Source organism: Anguilla rostrata, chromosome 6 (assembly GCF_018555375.3).
Source record: "Anguilla rostrata isolate EN2019 chromosome 6, ASM1855537v3, whole genome shotgun sequence".
Classification (NCBI taxonomy): Eukaryota; Metazoa; Chordata; class Actinopteri; order Anguilliformes; family Anguillidae; genus Anguilla; species Anguilla rostrata.
In genome coordinates this window covers 47,108,581-47,126,311 of record NC_057938.1, presented here as the reverse complement: position 1 = coordinate 47,126,311, position 17,731 = coordinate 47,108,581, and the positions used below count along the sequence as shown (strand labels likewise).

Genomic DNA, 17,731 nt, shown 5'->3' with positions numbered 1-17,731 from the left:
GGAGTGTGTCCCTCTTTATGATAATCAGTGGAGATTTCATAGTTTACACTCCAATAATAAAATGCTCTGTTCTCCGTTCACAAGAATAGACATGGATTTGAGAGACAAAATTACCGCGTAGCCTGCATCTTCACGGAATTAATTCCATTTACCTCATTTTTTTACCAAAGATTTTATCAGATTGCAGGAAGAGATGAATAAAGAATACAAATTGTGTGTACTATATACTGAGCAACCAAACCACAAATGTCTGTGTGCTGTGAAGTCTTACCCTTATTATTATTATTATTATTATGTTTTACATGACCACCTTTTACACTAACAGATTTGTAATGTTAACATTCAAGGCCAAACGTGCGATCTGAGCTCATAACAGCGTATGCATCACTCTTTAGGGGAACAATAGATCTGCAGCACAAAGAAAGAGAACACCGCGTAAAAACACATCAGCTCGCAAGAAAACTGCGTTAGAGAGCAAATTGAGCCTCCACACCCGTCATGCCTAGCATTGATAAGATTCAAGAAAGGCTAGGAAAGCACTGCTGAAAAGGGCACAAGTTTCTCCACTGGGTCCAGGCTCTGGAAATATGTAACCCTGCCAACACGCTGTCAGTCATCCCCGAAACAGATGCTGAGAGTGGCTGGGAGAGGGGCTGTGGGCAACAGACGCACCGAGGGGGCTGTCATCGTGTCTGTGGTCTGTGTGCGCGCTCGCACTGAGACCGAACGTCGCCGCGATCCGAGGCCCTCTCACACGTCGCTCCTAGATTGCTCTTTGTAAACGTCCCCTTTCTGCTCAGTCAATGTTATTTCCCTCGTGGGCAAAGACGATTGTTCTTCCCCCTCTCCACAGTCCTTTTCCTCTGCCCTGCTTTAAATAAATAATCACTAATGTGTAGGTAGTTGCCTTATAAACCCCCCCTCGCACCCCCCCCCTCCATTTTGCATCCAGCTGCCTTTTTTCATTTGAGTGGATAAAAGGAGCCCCTGGGGGGGCCTCATAAATGATTGGGGGAGGCCTCCTGGTACCGCCAATAGCCACAGGTCAGTCTCTGGCCTCAGCAATAGCCCCGGGTCAATTTCGGTACGGCAGTTCCCCCAGGCCCAGAAGGCCTGTCAATAGGATAGGGACCGTGTTAATAAAACTGCAAGTCCCACAGACGCCTTTCTTCCACCGCAGGTGACTCCAGGGACGCGCGCGGGGAACCCTAAGCGCTGTTAGCCATTTTCTGATGCAGTCGCACTATATCATTATCGTGCAAATTACGCAGCTGCTTTTTTCGTGGGCGTTCGTCTGAAAGCCAGGCCCGACGGTGCGCACCTTCAATTAGCGCTGATTTTTGTTTTCTCGAATCAGGAAGGCAGAGCAGACTACGCCGCGCACCGCCATATGGGCCCCTTTAGGAGTTCTCGCGCAGCTTTATTAGCGGATATCCGAAGTGCCGAATTTTTTTTTTTTTTTTTTAAAGATAGCGGGGATGGGGTGGAAGTGCTGAGCTTCGCTAATTAAATGCCATTAATTTTCTTTCCATTCGTGGCTTTTCAGCAAAACACATTAACAATGCTTTCGGAGAAAAAGGGGACCTGACGTGTGTGTCAGATCGCAGGAAACCCTTGTCATAATAACACTCCGGGTATGCACAGGATGTGGCGTCCATGTTGCTTAGTGACTCCCTCTCATCTGTGTTTTCAGCTGATTTTTTTTTTCTTCTGTAGAATGGAAAGAATCTATTAGGGAAACAGATGGGAAAACATTGGCCATCTTTTAAGCCTCCTGTTACTTCAAATGATTATAGAGGAAACATGGAACCCATCCAGAGTAAATAGACAAAGAGCAGGACTCAGGTGTGTTCGGACGAATCAAATTCACTTTGGAAAATATCTGTAATAGCTCCCATAAACTAGTCAATGCAAGTGGCTTATTCTGTAGAATGGAATTAAACCATAGTGAGAAGGATACATGACTCTGTCGAATTCTGACTGAAATATAACATTATAAATCATTAATGATAAGAACTCATTCAAGCACACATCAAATTATTTTTTGATGCCCATTTCCATGAAAACAGCAGTGATGTGCCTGCCCTGCTACTGAAACAGTGTCGTTATGGCTTCTGGGATAACTAAGTTTGTTCATCAGATGAAGTTCTTCTGTGTCTCTGAATTTTGATTAGGGTAGAATCCTAGAGCCATGCACAACCCGCCAGATGTACAGCTACTGAGGCACCGGGGAAAAAATGTTTATGCGACGGGTGATACAGATGCATGCTGGGAAGGTTACATCATCCGATGGACCTCAGAACTGAAGCGTAGAGACAAGGATTTGATTTCCAAGAAGTGCTGTTCTACATTTTGGGTGGCGATAACTATAGCTTATCCCTGATGTGATTTTTCATACAGTATGTAAACAAGTGTGACACACAGAGGCACATACATGTTTATGAAGCATCTGCTGTAACCAAGCGGTTAATCTCAGGCATACCGTGTCTGTGAGATTTAATTTCGCTGTGACAACTGTTTTTAATCAGTTTTTAATTTTTTTAATAATCAAGTGCTTATATGTGGAGGTCTCAGAATATTTGTACACATGGGATAGTGTGACAGTAGTTACTTTACATTTCACCTCAGGTCACTGATTTTTACTTAACAATGTTCTTCCCATTGGGGAGTTTTCTCTCGCCACCATTTAAGGATTTTCTCCCCATTGGGAGTTTTTTTAAATTTACCTTATGTACTTGCTATTTGGGGATTCAGGTCTGGTGTTTCTTCTGTTTGCTCTTTCTTCTCTGTTTCTTGCCTTGCCACTCCGTAAAGCTGTATTGTGACAGTTCTCTGTAAAAAGCACTATACAAATAAAATTGAATTGAATTGAGAGGGGTACTCAAAAAGCAAAAAAAAAAAAATTCTGTAGAATCAATTTTCAGTAGAATTTTGGTGTCCGGGCTTCTGAAAGCTAATATGAGTTTCCTGAAGTTCATTGTGGTGAGGCACTGAATCCAGGCCAGCCCTGGTTCCTCTGGGAGGAGACCAGCGTCCCTTTCTCTCTCCAGCCTTTGTGCTGCCTTTGCTTGTAGTATTGACGCCAGCGTCAAGTCCAATCAGGTGATGCGCTCGGAGCCGTGTGACCAGGCTTGCTGGCTTTCATTGCCACCCCGAGCTCATCACTTGGGGGAGGGGAGGGCCCCACACCTCTTTACCAATTAAGGCCCTCTATGGAAGTAGAGCCTGAAGCCTGTACTCCATGTTTGCTCTTGGAACAGCAATGCAGATCCCTTCCAAGTACAGGCTCTAAGATAAGTGACACAGACCTCTCAGAGGATGCGCCTTATCGATGTAAAGGGAGCATCAAATTGTTAAATGCACACCCGTCTGTTCACCAGTGCTTCCCAGCTAAGGAGGCAACTATAAGTGACAGCCAGAGAGGGAAAAAAAGAAAAAAAAGAAATTCAAAGCGTAATGTGTCAAATGATTTCAAATCACCCTCGAGGATGAATTTATGAAAAGATGTGTTCACTTTGTTCATTCATCAGTTAATGTTAATGTCAATCTTTTTTGTTTTTCCCACTCCAGATTAGCATATTGGAACGACAGATCTTTGACTTCCTTGGCTACCAGTGGGCTCCAATCCTCACCAACTTTGCTCATGTCATCATGGTTATCCTGGGCCTCTTTGGCACCGTGCAGTTCAGACCGAGATATGTGACGGGGGTAAGTGCGGAGCCTTCACTGTATTTCAGTGCTTTCTTTGTTACAGCAGAGCCAGAACAGCTATGTGTTCCCTACAAAAACTACAACCCTGCACTCACCCACAAAAATATGTGTAAATAAATCATCTTTAAGGCTGAAATACAAAGACATTTTAATCGCCATTTTTGTGTGATTCAGCCTTATGTATAATGTATGGTTATGTATTATCATTTAATTAATGCCCTCACTGTAATTATACCCCTTTTTATTTATTCCTATATTTCATATTCAGGGAATCCATTTTCTCCTGTATAACAACAAATTGGATTGAAACCAATAGAAGATAAATTCATATGCGTATTTATGTATGAAATGTAAACAGTATAGCTTTTTTTTGTTTGTTGCTTTCTCCTGCTCCTCACATACTCCACTATACATTTTTTGCAATGTAAATATTTGTTTGGAATTATACATCATTCCCCATTATTCATACTCCACTTGAATATGCTGTGTCCTCTGTTTGATGGTAAGGTGAACACAAATGAATCTAGCCTATATTTAAGACTCTTCCTCAAGAAACAAATCCTTGTGTTATGACAGCCTTTCACTCAAATAACACATTATGGAGATTTATCTAAACCCCAATGTTTTCACCTGTCTTGTGGTTAGGCCAAGATATTGATGTTGGATGATACACCTCGTCATTGTGCGAGAAAGCCCCTGTCACTTGACCGAGATAAAGCATATCGCCTCTACACACACGCCCTCCCGGGGCCCCGCCCCCACCGTAAACGGGGCAGAGATTTGGCTCGTTACAGACAGACGCGGAGAGAGAACCCCGTCCCTGTATGATGAATGGCTCATTTCCCAATATTACTCTTGCTTATATCCGTTTTGGAGATGCTGTCAGAACAGATTAATTCTTAGTCTGACTTAACGCGGCGCTTTCCGGTCGCTTGGCGACGAGCCAAATGAGGCTCCGCTGCACACGCCCGTCTCCTGAATCAAATGTCCTGACAACGTGTCAGATTCGGTGAGGGCGTAAGCTCCCCATCGCCGCGTCCCCTCTCACTGTGGTCCGGTGAATTCCGGCTGGAAATACTATTTTTCGAAAGCTAAACAAAGCAGGCGCACAAAGCGTTTGTGCTCTGTCTCCTCCCTGGCTTTAGAATGATCGGGTTGTCAGTATAATATATTCCGAACTTGATTACATATCTAATTGAAGTCAATGGCTGGGTCTACCCTCGTACTGGCTGAAAGGTCTTCGTTAAGCGGGTTTGCTGGTAGACCAGTGGAGATGGCAGCCCCGCACGTGTCGGGTGAAAAATGTTCGCCTTCGGCCCGAGCTCCAGGCATTTAGCAGATTTGCCGAATAAAACGTGTGACATATGCTTATTTTGACTTCTTAAATGGGAGCGGGATGGTTTGTGCACCTGTGACCGCTTTAGACGGTCCCTCGCCACCGTGGTCATTTGAGGTGACCATTAGCCAGCTGTGTTCCCCCACAAGACTGGAGAATGTAGTTCGGGCCTAAGCCCTTCATCTTATATAAGGCTGGGCCTGTGTTCCCTGGAGAATTATCTTTGTCCCCTTATCTCCCTCTCCCTCCCTCTCCCTCTACCTCTCTCTCTCTAAAATGGCTGATAGTTAATACATTTCATTGCCTGTGCCAAAATATTCACACCCGTGAATCTTGTTGAAAAATGTATCGTTACAACAGTGTATTATTTGCATCACCACTAATAGCAGCCCTAATTATTTTTGCTCTTAATTAGTCATTAAAGGTTCCGTAGCAGCTAACACGTTGCCTTCGGGCTTGTTCTTCTGAGACGTATGCATCCAAAAAAACGCTTCCCTGTGTCTTCAATGCAGATTCATTTCCTGTTTCACTCCTGCCAAGTGTTTTCCCTAAGCTCACCTGTCTGGCTTTAAATTTAATGTAAAATGTGTCATTATTACCTGAACCACTTTTGTCTTTGACTGTTCTATGCTTCACAGCATTGAAGTTGAAGCTGTTCCCATGATCATTGTGTGTGTATGTGTGTGTGTGTGTGCTTAATTTTTATTTTTTATTTTTTTTTATTTTGTAATGTATTATATGGTTTTTATCTAAACATTTAACCTGATAATATGCCTTTTCATTTGTAAGTGAATTTTAAGTTTTAGAGGAATAAATGTGCTTTGCCTTTTTACAATCTACAATCTTACCTCAGGAAGAGTTTAATTGTTTTTGTGACTTTCGTGATTTTTGTTTTTTAAGTCTTCATTAACTTCAGTTTATTTTTGGGGCGAGTGGAAAACTCTCTCAACTCCCACATAGACACTTAACTAAAACATAACCTGGACAAACCACTTTCCGTCCAGAATTTGGCAGCTGCCATCTTTGCAAAGCCAGACTTTTTTTTTTAAAGCAACTGTTAATTAATTATTCAGAGTTTTGAGGCCTGAGAATTGCACTATTCGTAATTGTAATTTCTGATATACTTGACTGCTGGACTGTCTGAACTTCACAATGCATTTTAGAGATCTTTTAGCCCTTTTAAAATATTTTAAAGGCTCAATTTAATGCTGATGTCTGGAAGTCTAATACGGTCTCCTTTCGGCCCACAGTATGCGGTTTGGTTGGTCCTCTGGGTCACCTGGAATGTCTTTATCATCTGCTTCTACCTGGAGGTGGGGGACCTTTCCAAGGTAATGTGCCACAGAAAACGTTGGAGATGCTAACATGCCTTAAAGACAAACAGAGCTGAAGTAATTGAATCACTTGTTATTTATTCTGACACCGGGGTTGCAGGCCTCGTCTGCTCTGAAGCTTGCATTTTTCTTTTGGCAAATTCACCCACGAGGCAGCCAAGAATATCTGATCTGAGTTTCGCTCTGATTTTCTCTCGCCGCCCTGAACAGGGAAATGCAGATTAGTTCAAATGAGAACAACAGATTTATTTATTTATTTATTTATTTATTTGATTAATTATTTATTTATGAAGCATTTTTCCTGATGGTATTGTGGTAGTATGCATTCGCTGATCACTGAGTATGTAGCTATGTGAGATTCTTTCCTGGTGTGTTTTGTTTGTATAACATTTCTGGAAGCTAATCCCTTAGAACAAAAATAAATCAACCAGAGCTGTATTTCCAATTTATGCAATGCCCTGTATTTAATTTAAGCGTAATTTGTGTAATCTCTGTCTCCATGTGAAATATTTCAGCAAGTTTTTTTTTAAACAGCTTTTTTAGGGTAGTGTTTGTAACTTAAAACTCACACTGTGGTGTTTAAAATGCGTTTATATTTGAAAGTCAAAGCATGTGATTGCAGTAATTATTTCTGAGTGATTTGGTTCCTGGCTCTAGAACTGAATATTTTATTACAGTATTTTTTTATGTATTTTATCTTTTGTATACCAAGGTCCCATCTAAAGCATACCTTCCCTTTTGCGGACTTGCCTGTATCTCATGAGGAGTTGGTTTTACATGGAAATGTAACATTTTAATATGAATCTCAAAAAATGACATTTTTCATTTTGCCAGTAATTTTCTCAACAATCTATCATCTGCTCATATATGCAGAGAAAATGAGAATATATAATTAAAATGTCAAAATGTCAAATACTGTATCCAATTAAATGTTAAATCAGCCATGTACCTGATTATCAAATTAATCAAGGACTTTTTTATGATTCTGCTCTGAAAGTAAGCAGAGTGCTCTGCAACTTGAAAGAAACCCTGTTTAAAACAGTCTATACATGCTGCTTTGCTTTTTCTTCATACTGAATGAAATCTATTTAACAGTTATTTAGGGTAAATACATTGTGTAGTACATGTAGATTGGGGATGAAGTAGAAGTGTTCAACCACAATATCAATACTCTTTCTCTCTCTCTCTCTCTCTCTCTCTTTCTCTCTCTCTCTCTCTGTCACACACACATACACACACCCATACACATGCTCAGGTTTTAGGTTTATTTGTTTTGGTGGCTCTATAGGTATATCTAAGCTAAATCTGAGAGTTATTTTAGGTTGTAGGGTAATAGGTTTAGATCAGTGTTACTTGTCCGTTGGTTAAGTCAGTCTAGATTTCTTAGTTCTCTTTTATTTATCTACAATTTTAAAAGACTTGTGGCAGATGGTACCTTCACTTTGATACCGTTTTTTTTTTTAGTTTTCTGCTTTTATGTGCCTGACATCATCACAATTAATGTAGCTTGAATACTGTATGTTTTCTCAGGGAAGCTTTAACCTCCTTGAGTAAGAACAGCTGGCTGTTTCATGTGAATCTTTAATAAGGTAAACCTTTGCAATCACTGCTGTAATTAAAATTGCAATGCTAAGATATGTGCATTATGACAAGCTTTCTAAAATACAGCTAATTTATGGTTTTCGTTCCATGACCTCTAGAATCTGCTTGAATGGGTCATGACTGGAGAACATAAGAGTGGACACATCTTAAAATTTGTTATTTGATGTGAATGAAGGTGTTTGAATAGTATTAATGGGCCCACTGTTATATAGTTAAATGTACCCATATTTTACATTGATTAGCTGTGGTTGTGCTGTTATCATGGAGGTCAAATGGCAAAGCTATATATGTACTATGCACTTTAAACATGCACTTTATGAACTAGTTTGTGAGCCCGTGTTGGCATTGTGTTTATCTTCATTAACATAATCCTAGTACAAGCACATTTTCACGTATTTCTGGGGCAGTTCTGTTGTTGGTACATTATTTCGGCACAAGGTACCCTAAGGTTCAATGTGTGAAGCCAGAACATTGTCTCTGTGGCATTCTGCAGTCGAGGAGTCGTAAATAAGCAGTTACTGTGATCTATATCCACGCCGTATTCCTATTTATACACTCCCATTTATAGCGCAGAACACGAAAAATAAATATCCCATGTACTGCAATTTTTATATTGGCTCGGTTAGTAAAGGCGCTCACCAGAAGTGTATTCTCGGCCTTGAACGCCACACATGGCAGTTTTAGGTCTGGGCTATTTCATCTGTGTCCTGAGACCATAAGTCTGCGGCCAGGACACAGTTGCCTTCGTCCTAGTGGTAGGCTGGTTTAAGTTGGGTATGGCTCTACAGTTTATTGCTGACATTAGTCGTTACATTACTTTATTACTTTACATATTATAGGCATTTAGCAGACACTAAAGCAGAGCGACTTACACAACATTTACATAGCATGTACATTGCATCCATTTATTCAGCTGGACGTATACTGAAGCAATGCTGGTTAAGTACTTTGCTCAAAGGTACAACGGCAGTGTCCTATTCGGAATCGAACCTGTGACCCTTAGGTTACAAGACCAGTTCCCTACCCATTATACTACACTGTTTGTACACGTTTGTTTTAGTCCATTTCAATGGCACAGCAGGTGCCTGCAGTTTACCAGTTGTCATCAGTGAGCAATACCACTCTTTCAGGCAGTGCTGCACTGCATCCTCTGATCTGGAAAACAGTCTCTTGCTTATGGGTGAGGACTTTGGTGGAATGTACTCCCTTCAGCTGCAGTGCTCCTTCAAAATGTGTGGATAACACTGAAATGCCTTAATACACACTGTTGGCTATTCTGAATTAGGGAAAATAAAACATATACAAATATGTCTACATGTACAGGTTGTATAAACATCAGTATGCAGCGTACAATATATGCAGCCTTTTTCAAATTCTGGGCTTGGGTTCTTTGAACAAATTGAACAAAACGGAAATTCAAGCAGCTAATACTTATCTTATTTCCTTTTGTCTCAGCGCTGGGCTCTAACACGTAATCTTCAGCACAATTCCCCTGATATTGACTTAGCACGGGTGTTTGTTTTAGAGCTACTTTGCCAAAAGAACACACCGTACCTACCCCTCACCACCTGTTCGGCAATTTCGGGAGAAGCAGAAATGTGCGGCGTGTGATTTCGTGCGTGTTCGCCGGGCTCTTGTGACCAGCAGGATTCGGCGCCCTCTGCTTTGAAGCCCAGGCTACCTCTGAGGCTGCAGTGCCTCATCATTACCCCCGCAGCCGCCAAAAAAGAAGAGCGTTCGCCGCCAACGGAGTATCTCTCCACAGCCCAGCTTGCCTTCCTCCCCGTCTGTACCCGCTCCACTTTTACTCTTACTACAGAGCTTACCGCCGTCAGATCCCAGGAGGCCTGCTCAGTCACTTTTTGACCGCACAAGGAAACAATTTGAGGCACATTCACGCCATTTCTGGCCGGTAGAGTACAGAAGGGAAGCACCACCAAGTTCTGTTGTCTGCGTCTCATTACGCTCGCCGCGCGCTGTAATTAGTTACAGGCGTAATAGCGCATTAGTTACCGTGATTTATTTCCGCCCGCATTTGGGGCCGCTCATGATTTATTTATGCAGGTATAATGTGTTTAACCAGGAGAGGATCCATTGAGACCCGGGATGGCCGACGCAATTAGATTTAGATCGCACACAGAAACGAATTAAGATAAATAAATGGGACGAATCCCTGCGCCTATTTTTCATCGCGCGACGTGATTGTTTTTGAAACTCGCAGCGGCCCGGAGCTTGTGGCGGGAAAGCAGGAACTTGCAGGCCCCCATCGCGTGTACAGTATACCGACACGATGTCAAGAGGCAGTATCTCAGGTTGATTGATGTACATATAAACAGTGTGACGCTCTGGCAAACGAAACCGTCATCATTGCTCCATATTAAATCAGACTGCAGTGCCCTTCATCTGAATGCCTGATTAATGAATGCTCGCAAGATTGCCTTTTTGCATAACGAATTTTGCAGGTTGGTAAATGTAGCACAGATGTGTTTGTGGTTGTACCGTAAACATCGTGTGCGCACATTTGATTGCGCGTGTAAAGGAATTGTTGGCAACTGTTTGCAGTGCGATTTGAAATAATGGTCAAAAACATCTTTGATCTGTCCATGGCATTTTCTCTGCTATGATCCACAAATATTTTATGATAAGTCCCTCCCTGGCAATCAAATCCTTTGGTTAATTTTCAGATGGCTCACTCGCGTGCTGTCAATTTCCATCACTGTGCCAAGAGATATGTTTTGAAAATGGATTTGGAACTGGAGGCCAGCACTGTGGAGCCAGTGGCACAGACGAGAAGTGGCAGGCAATAGCTGGGTAAACTAGTCCAGGTAGGCTGAATAACAGCACATCGCAATTCAGCCTGGCAGCTCTGAGGCACGGAAGAACTGCCCTGTGAATTGGAGCTGAAGGAAAAGAAAACTGCTATTCAGGCTTGTCCCAGACAATCTGGAAGGCTTCAGTTTAGCACATGTGTTCTATTCATCCCACCATCTTTGGACAGCACTATCATTCTGGCATTCATACTTTTTTTTGGAAGTTTTTCAAAGAAATCAAAATAAATGGACACATCCGGTGTGAAGGATTATTTTAGGGTGGGTATCAGTACCTTATAGTTGGGAAAGTATGTTTTAGAGTGTATATCAATGGCATCATCCTTGATTTTCCCTTTACCCACTCACGGAAGTGTATTTTTTTACATGAATCAACAAATTTTAACAAAGATAAAACTGCATCCCCATGCTATAAACTGTTAAATAAACACAGGCTTCAGGTGCCTTCACATTGAATGTATGTCCATTTATTTTGACTCAGGAATGACTCCCCAAGTATAAATAACTTGAATCAGGTGCAGGTTAGCTTGTAAAAATTACTTTTAAACACCATAACCAGGAAAACCAGGAATTGTCTACAATGCCATGTAATAATAAAAGAGTAGAGTTAGGGTCTTCGGCCAAATTTACCCATGTCAGGGCGGTAACTCTTTTTTTAAAAATATAACTTTTAAAAAGAACCATATGATTAGCCAGCCACCTGCTGCCATTCCTGTCAGGTGAGATGTCAGCCATTTTACGCTTAAATCGTCATGACACCCATCGACCTGCGCCCTTTTCACAACCGCAAACAAAAACAGCAACGGTAAACGTAGCTTGCCTTTACCCTGCCAGCCAACTGTGAGTCTTCATATAAAAGTCTGGAATTCTGATAAACTGTCAAAGTTAAAAGTGATAAAGTGATTTATAGTCAATTTCACTGGAAAGGAGGGAGAAAGCTGGGACTGTCAATGCTGGGTCCTCAGAACAAATGAGTTACAGTTCACGAGGCTGCTCAGTAGGGCTATCATTTCCCATCAGCGCCTGTTGCTGACAGCTTACAATTTAGCACAGGGAGATGACAAGGGAGGGGCTTTGTGGGAACCCCTCTCCTCCTCCCTCCGGAATATTAGACAGTACAACCACATCCGCAAGGCTGGTAACCTCTTGAAGTTGGGGAAATAAACAAAAATCAAACATCACCCATTTCATTTTAACTTTATGACATTGTCAGTTATCAGTGAGTTGGATATTATATACAGAAGGAATGCTAATTTAAAAAGATGCACTTTATATCTGCATTGATCGCATGATTATATGCTCTGATATGTATGCACTCTAGATTTGTAAAGTCAATGACCCTATTTCAGTCTAAATACCCAGAGTTTTACTCCCCGTGAGGTAATCTATATAACTGATTTCTTCTTATTTCAATCGATGCGGCCCTGTGTTGAATAAGTCATTAAAAAATACCTGAAGCCTGTGTTTTTATTGCCTGAGGATGTAGTCTTGACCCAGCTATCCTATGTGTTAAAATCACTGGTTTTTAATAGTGATTTGCAATGTTTCGCTATTTATTGGTTCATGTAAAAAAAAAAATACACTTCCCTGAGTGGGGAAAGGGCAAATCAGGGACATTTTGTTCATTTTTAACCTTACGCCGAGAGTACATCCATGTGACGTGACAGGACTTGGCCCAAAAGGCAAATGTCAGCCCATTTGGGGCAAGGTGAGAAAGAAATTAAATTGGCTGAATAAAATGTAAGAGTTCACCAATAAAATCAGGTTCATCAAATTCGCTGTGAGCTGTGCTGTCTTTATGCAGTAGTCGTTGAAAAATTACAGTTATCATTCTTGAAAAGCGTGTTGCTTTTAAATAAACAGATACTGTATTTAAGTATCTAACAAACCTACCTTTCTGGGGGTTTGTATGACTTATAGACAAATGCAGTTGTTTTCGGTTGAAAATGGTTCTGTCAAGGGGTTTTAATTGGCTCCACACACAACAAGCTAGCCAATTAACTGGAAGAGCAGGGCTTTTATCAGTTTATGTTGTTTTTGTTTGTGTTGTTGTTGTCGCTGTTTAAATTATTGCACACTGCATGTCATTAATTTTACTTTTTGTAACTTAAGCACCAGATGCTTCTGAACTTTGATAGGTTATAAAGACCTTGGCAGTGCATTACAGTGGAGATGATAGGGAAGTCAGGTCATGCTTTGCCAAAGTCGATTGACAGAAATCAGTTCCCAAGCGACAACCCAGTCCAATGCTGACTGAATGTGTAGATTTTGTTTGCAGAAGAAAGCTAAAGGTCACGACACACAGGCAACATTTTGAGGCAATGCATATGGGTAATTTTCCCCACAAATGTGACCTATAGTATTTTCTCCTCCTTGCTTTAATTACTTAGAGCCCTCTATGTTATCCTCACTAATTGTTGTCCCATCTGCTTGTCTCCATCCTTCTTGAAGGCAATATTTCCCATCAACATTGCCTAAAAATATTGCCTGTGTATCATGGCTGAACAGGGACAGCTAATCCAATGGGAGTTCATTAGGAAAGGCTGCCACAGTTTGTCGTCACCTTTAAAGAGGCAGCTCACCCAAAATCAATGTAAATACAATTTTCTCACTTCAGATACAATGTGCTACACGTCCAAAGAAGAGTTTTCAGCAGATTTTCTGTCTGCGCAAACTTACACCCAGAGGTAGCTCAAAATTGCCTGAAAAAAGACAGCTCAGTATTCTCTAAGATAGGCTGCAGGTACATAGGTTCCCATTGCTTTCAGAAATTAATGGTAATGATGCTGACCATTTGTGCATGTAGGTTCAGGTAGACAGGAAAATTAGCTACTGTAAGAAATTTTTATTTGGATATATAGTATTGATAGGCAGAAAAGGGAATTTACATAACTTCTAGGATAAACACTAAAGAGTTTTTCCCATAGATTCTATCTGAACTGTTTTTATTCACATTAAACCACTACTCATTTCATTGAATGTTGAAGTCTAAAGAACTTTTAATGGAAATAATGATAGCAGTGGTTTCCTTGGAAATGTGTCAGTATAATTAGTCCACTGCACAAACTGAAATGGTGTTTCTTTTTACTCTATGACTGTCTGTCGACACAGTAATTTTCTAATCTGTTCACTCCATCGTATATTTCTCTGTTTCTTGTTTTCACCGAGTGGCTGCGAAGTGAGATTTCATTATCATATTCTCATTATTTTGCTTACTGAAGCTTACCGGTGCTATTTACTGTGATAAGGTAGCCGGTGTCAGTGCACTAAATTCTTTTAAGAGATTTTCAAACTTTGTAGGTGTGGCAGAGTGCCGTGCCTTCAAATTCACATTTTTTTTTGCCATTTCTGGGCATTGAGATGGCCGGAGTGTGATAACCATGTCTGTACGTTTGAGATGGATGGCTTTCAGCAGGGCTTTTAGTGGTTATTCCTATCAATCATGTCATGTTCTTAGTCCTCAATTTTAGACCCGTCGCTCTGTGCCTTTGAGGGAAACTGCCATTTGACACGAGGAGCATCAATCTGCCGCGTCCAAAAATACACAAGAAAACATAATGCTTACAGTACTCACATAAAATACCATTACTGTATATAGGGCACATACATATTCCTGACATTATTTATTTGTATTGATGTGGTTGTAGCTAGCATTAGCCTATATTTGCAATATCCCTGGATAGCTGTAGTATTCACTTACATTTATTTTTCAGTCCTTTCTGCAACCTACTCCAATTTTTCTGTTTTAAGTGCAGCCCATGAGGTTATGGGTAATTATGAGGGTAACTATGCCAGTTGTAAAATGGTTACTAACTGCATTAAATGAACATTTCCGTATTATGTGTACATTATGAATGTTGGACACCAATTTTTGGAATGCATCGCTTCATAAAATAGAACAGAAGTAGTCAACGCTGTACCTAGAATGCCAGACATGTTCATAGTTTTTTTCTACATCCTAACCTATAACTGAATGATTTGATTAATTATTAGTTGATAATGATTATTGAATGCAGTTGATCATGTGCTAGATGTGATCAACATTTTACCATTCAAGCTCTGATTGTTCAGGCTCCAGGTGGTTAATAATCCATCAAGTTCTTGTGACCAGATTGAGGAAAACCTGCAGGCATCACTGGCAGTCTGTAATCAGGGTTGCCTATCAGCAAGATAGAACGTCCCATGTGCATGTATGAAATAATATCAGAAAATTGCATGTTTCAAAAAGACATTTACATTCAAGTCCATACCTCATGAGAATGACCAAGTCTGTCAGACGGTAGGAACATGAGAAAACCGTGTTGATTATAGCTTGTTTTCATCAGGAACAGAAGGGTCATTTATCCAAAACTGTATGATTTACCAGCTTTGACCGGAAGATCTGACATGGAAGAACTTCACGGGGCTGATGCTGGGGCCCCTTCCGCAGTGAGGTTGACATTTTTGGCAAGGCAAGAGTAGATCAGGTTGAGACCTCAGAGGTGGAAGAGGGAGGGGGGATTCTTGTGTTGTTTTGGGGAAATCAAGATACTGGAAATCTCTACCAGTTTTATTTTTTTCCCACGTAGCCTACAAGTGCGATGGGAGACTCAACTTCCTCTCGACCAAATCTCCAGCTGCACTACAAACGATCATGTTGAGAATCCTACCTCAGCACAGCAATTGCGATGGGAATTCAGCGCAAAATAACTCTTAAAAGTTGCATCTAGAAAAAAGAAAATTCCCCCCCTCCCCCCCCAAGTTACATTTCTCTGCGGTGTTTTATGTCTAGAAGTAAAAGAAAAATGTTCACATTAACTTGACAAATGGTGTCGTGGACATGAAGGAGATGGATTTTTTTATTTTTTTATTTCTACTTTTTACATTTTTTTGCCGGAACGTTTGAAGATCAGTTGCGTCTGGAGCCAACTCTGATGTCAACAGGTAAAAGCATTCCACTGGCGGAGAATGTCTTCTGACAATGTGGAGAAAATTACATTTCTCCTGCTCTTTCATAACCTCGCACAAACGCATAGCATAACTTTTTAAATACACAATGCCAAGCATTCGTCTCCAAATCTCGCAAATAAAATTTCTGTTTGACCGGTAGGAATGAACAGAAAGCACAAATTCTCATCTAGGTCGGCCAGTTTGCTGTATTCTTCCCATTGACTGAGAATGCAGAGAACTAAATTCATTCAATATATGTTGTGAATCTTAAGCCAGATAATTTAATATTTTTTATTTATATACAGATACTACTACTAAAAATAATAGTAATTATTATTCTAAAATAAAAATAATAATGATAACAATAATAATAATTAGTATTATTAGTCGTAGTCGTATTATTATGTCTCTGCTGTATTTCAGTAAATGGTGTATCCCATTTGAACTCCATTAAAGTGTACATGCGGCATAAATAATCCAACGCTGAATCTATGGCTTACGTGTTCCTGCCTGCAGGAATGTGGGAAACAACTAAAGGACTGAATGTGCCATATTCTTTATGTTTAAGAGACAGGCCCTGAGGTGAACACGCAAGTCCACTGAGGAAACAGAAGGACGATTAACTCGAGATTTCGAGTGTTTATCCCCCAGTATTGTCGGATGGAGCTAAAGAGGGGGGGTGATTTTGCCGTATTCTCTCAGCACCATTACATACAGAGTAATTAGTTCACAGCCTGTTCTAGTGAAACACCAGGGCTCACTCTAAAGGTCAATCTTTACTGCTAATGAGTTTGAGGAAAACGGCTGATTTCCTCTCTCAAGACGCCATCAAATATTAAAATCACCTTAATTAAAACTAAAACGTATTTCCATTGCCGTGTTATTAAAGCGATCGTGTTGCTTCTATAATGACATTTCGAGTGTGGTACATTTTCAGTTTAATAAAGGTTGTTGTTTTTTTTTTGTTCCTCTATGTCCCCAAACTTGGATCAAATAAGATTTTTCTTTGTCTTTATCTGAATAAAGATTCCACAAAATGCACGCACTTGTGAATGCTTTGGCTTTCTACTCACATAACAATTGAAACCAGACAAATATCTGTGTTGTGTAATGATGTGTTGTGTGGCTGCTATTTGACTGCAGTGTCTGTCTGCAGAAGCGTGTATTGATGACTCTTTGGCCCCTGGGATTGGGGTGTCGTCTTCAGTCATTAATCTTACCCGGCGCTGCGAGGTGAGAATGTATAAGCGCGGACATTTACGCAGCGTAAAATATAACATCTGAGATTATTACGAGATAAAAGGCTGATGAAGATCATGCTCGGAATGATACTGGTCTGAATGCATTATTACCTAGAATGAATTATCCCTCTGTGTTTTCACTCTCAAGTAGCCAATGAATTCTGGAGATTTCCCTTTGGCTTGCGTTTCAGAAGCCGATTGCGTTAGAGCAAATGAACAAACAAACCTACCGACAAAATATAAAATAACGATAACTGTTCTTTGTGTTTTCTTATGATAAATCTACAGTATAGTCTCTTTCGTATGGCCATAAGGACTGGGGGCTGAATCCTGAGAAGACAAACATCATGCAAGAGAAATCCATCTCAATTTCCTTTTAAAAAATCCTTCTCGTTGCCCTGAAGCAAGGAGTAAAAAGAGATATAACATTTACATTTTGGGAAGAATTTAGAATGGATGTCTTTACCGATTTCCTTGTTGCAGGAAATAGAATAATGAACGCTTCAGGAAGCAGAATTCTCTGTCTGCTGTGTAGGTCAGGGGCGCACTTCTAATGGGAATTATTTCACTGTTTTCGGGTTGCCTTTGAGGGTTATGTGTCCCTCATAGTGCTCTGCGTCCTCCGTTAGACCGGTCAATATCCCTAAGGCACTGGACATTGCTGTAATAACTTGGAATTAAATCAGTTTGCTCGATTCTATTGGTGGGCAAACTTGTTTCTGTTTTTTTCCAGGCTTATAGATTGCTTCT

At 40.6% G+C, this 17,731-nt stretch overlaps 1 protein-coding gene across 1 annotated transcript in view; it reads left to right on the top strand.

The window, feature by feature from the left end:
• The window catches only part of nkain2 (sodium/potassium transporting ATPase interacting 2), a 107,912-nt gene that overhangs the window by 37,252 nt on the left and 52,929 nt on the right, over positions 1-17,731 (top strand). The window contains exons 3-4 of the mRNA XM_064340117.1: positions 3,571-3,708; positions 6,298-6,378. Of these exons, the coding sequence (XP_064196187.1) occupies positions 3,571-3,708; positions 6,298-6,378 (219 nt within the window). The remainder of the gene's footprint in view (positions 1-3,570; positions 3,709-6,297; positions 6,379-17,731) is intronic.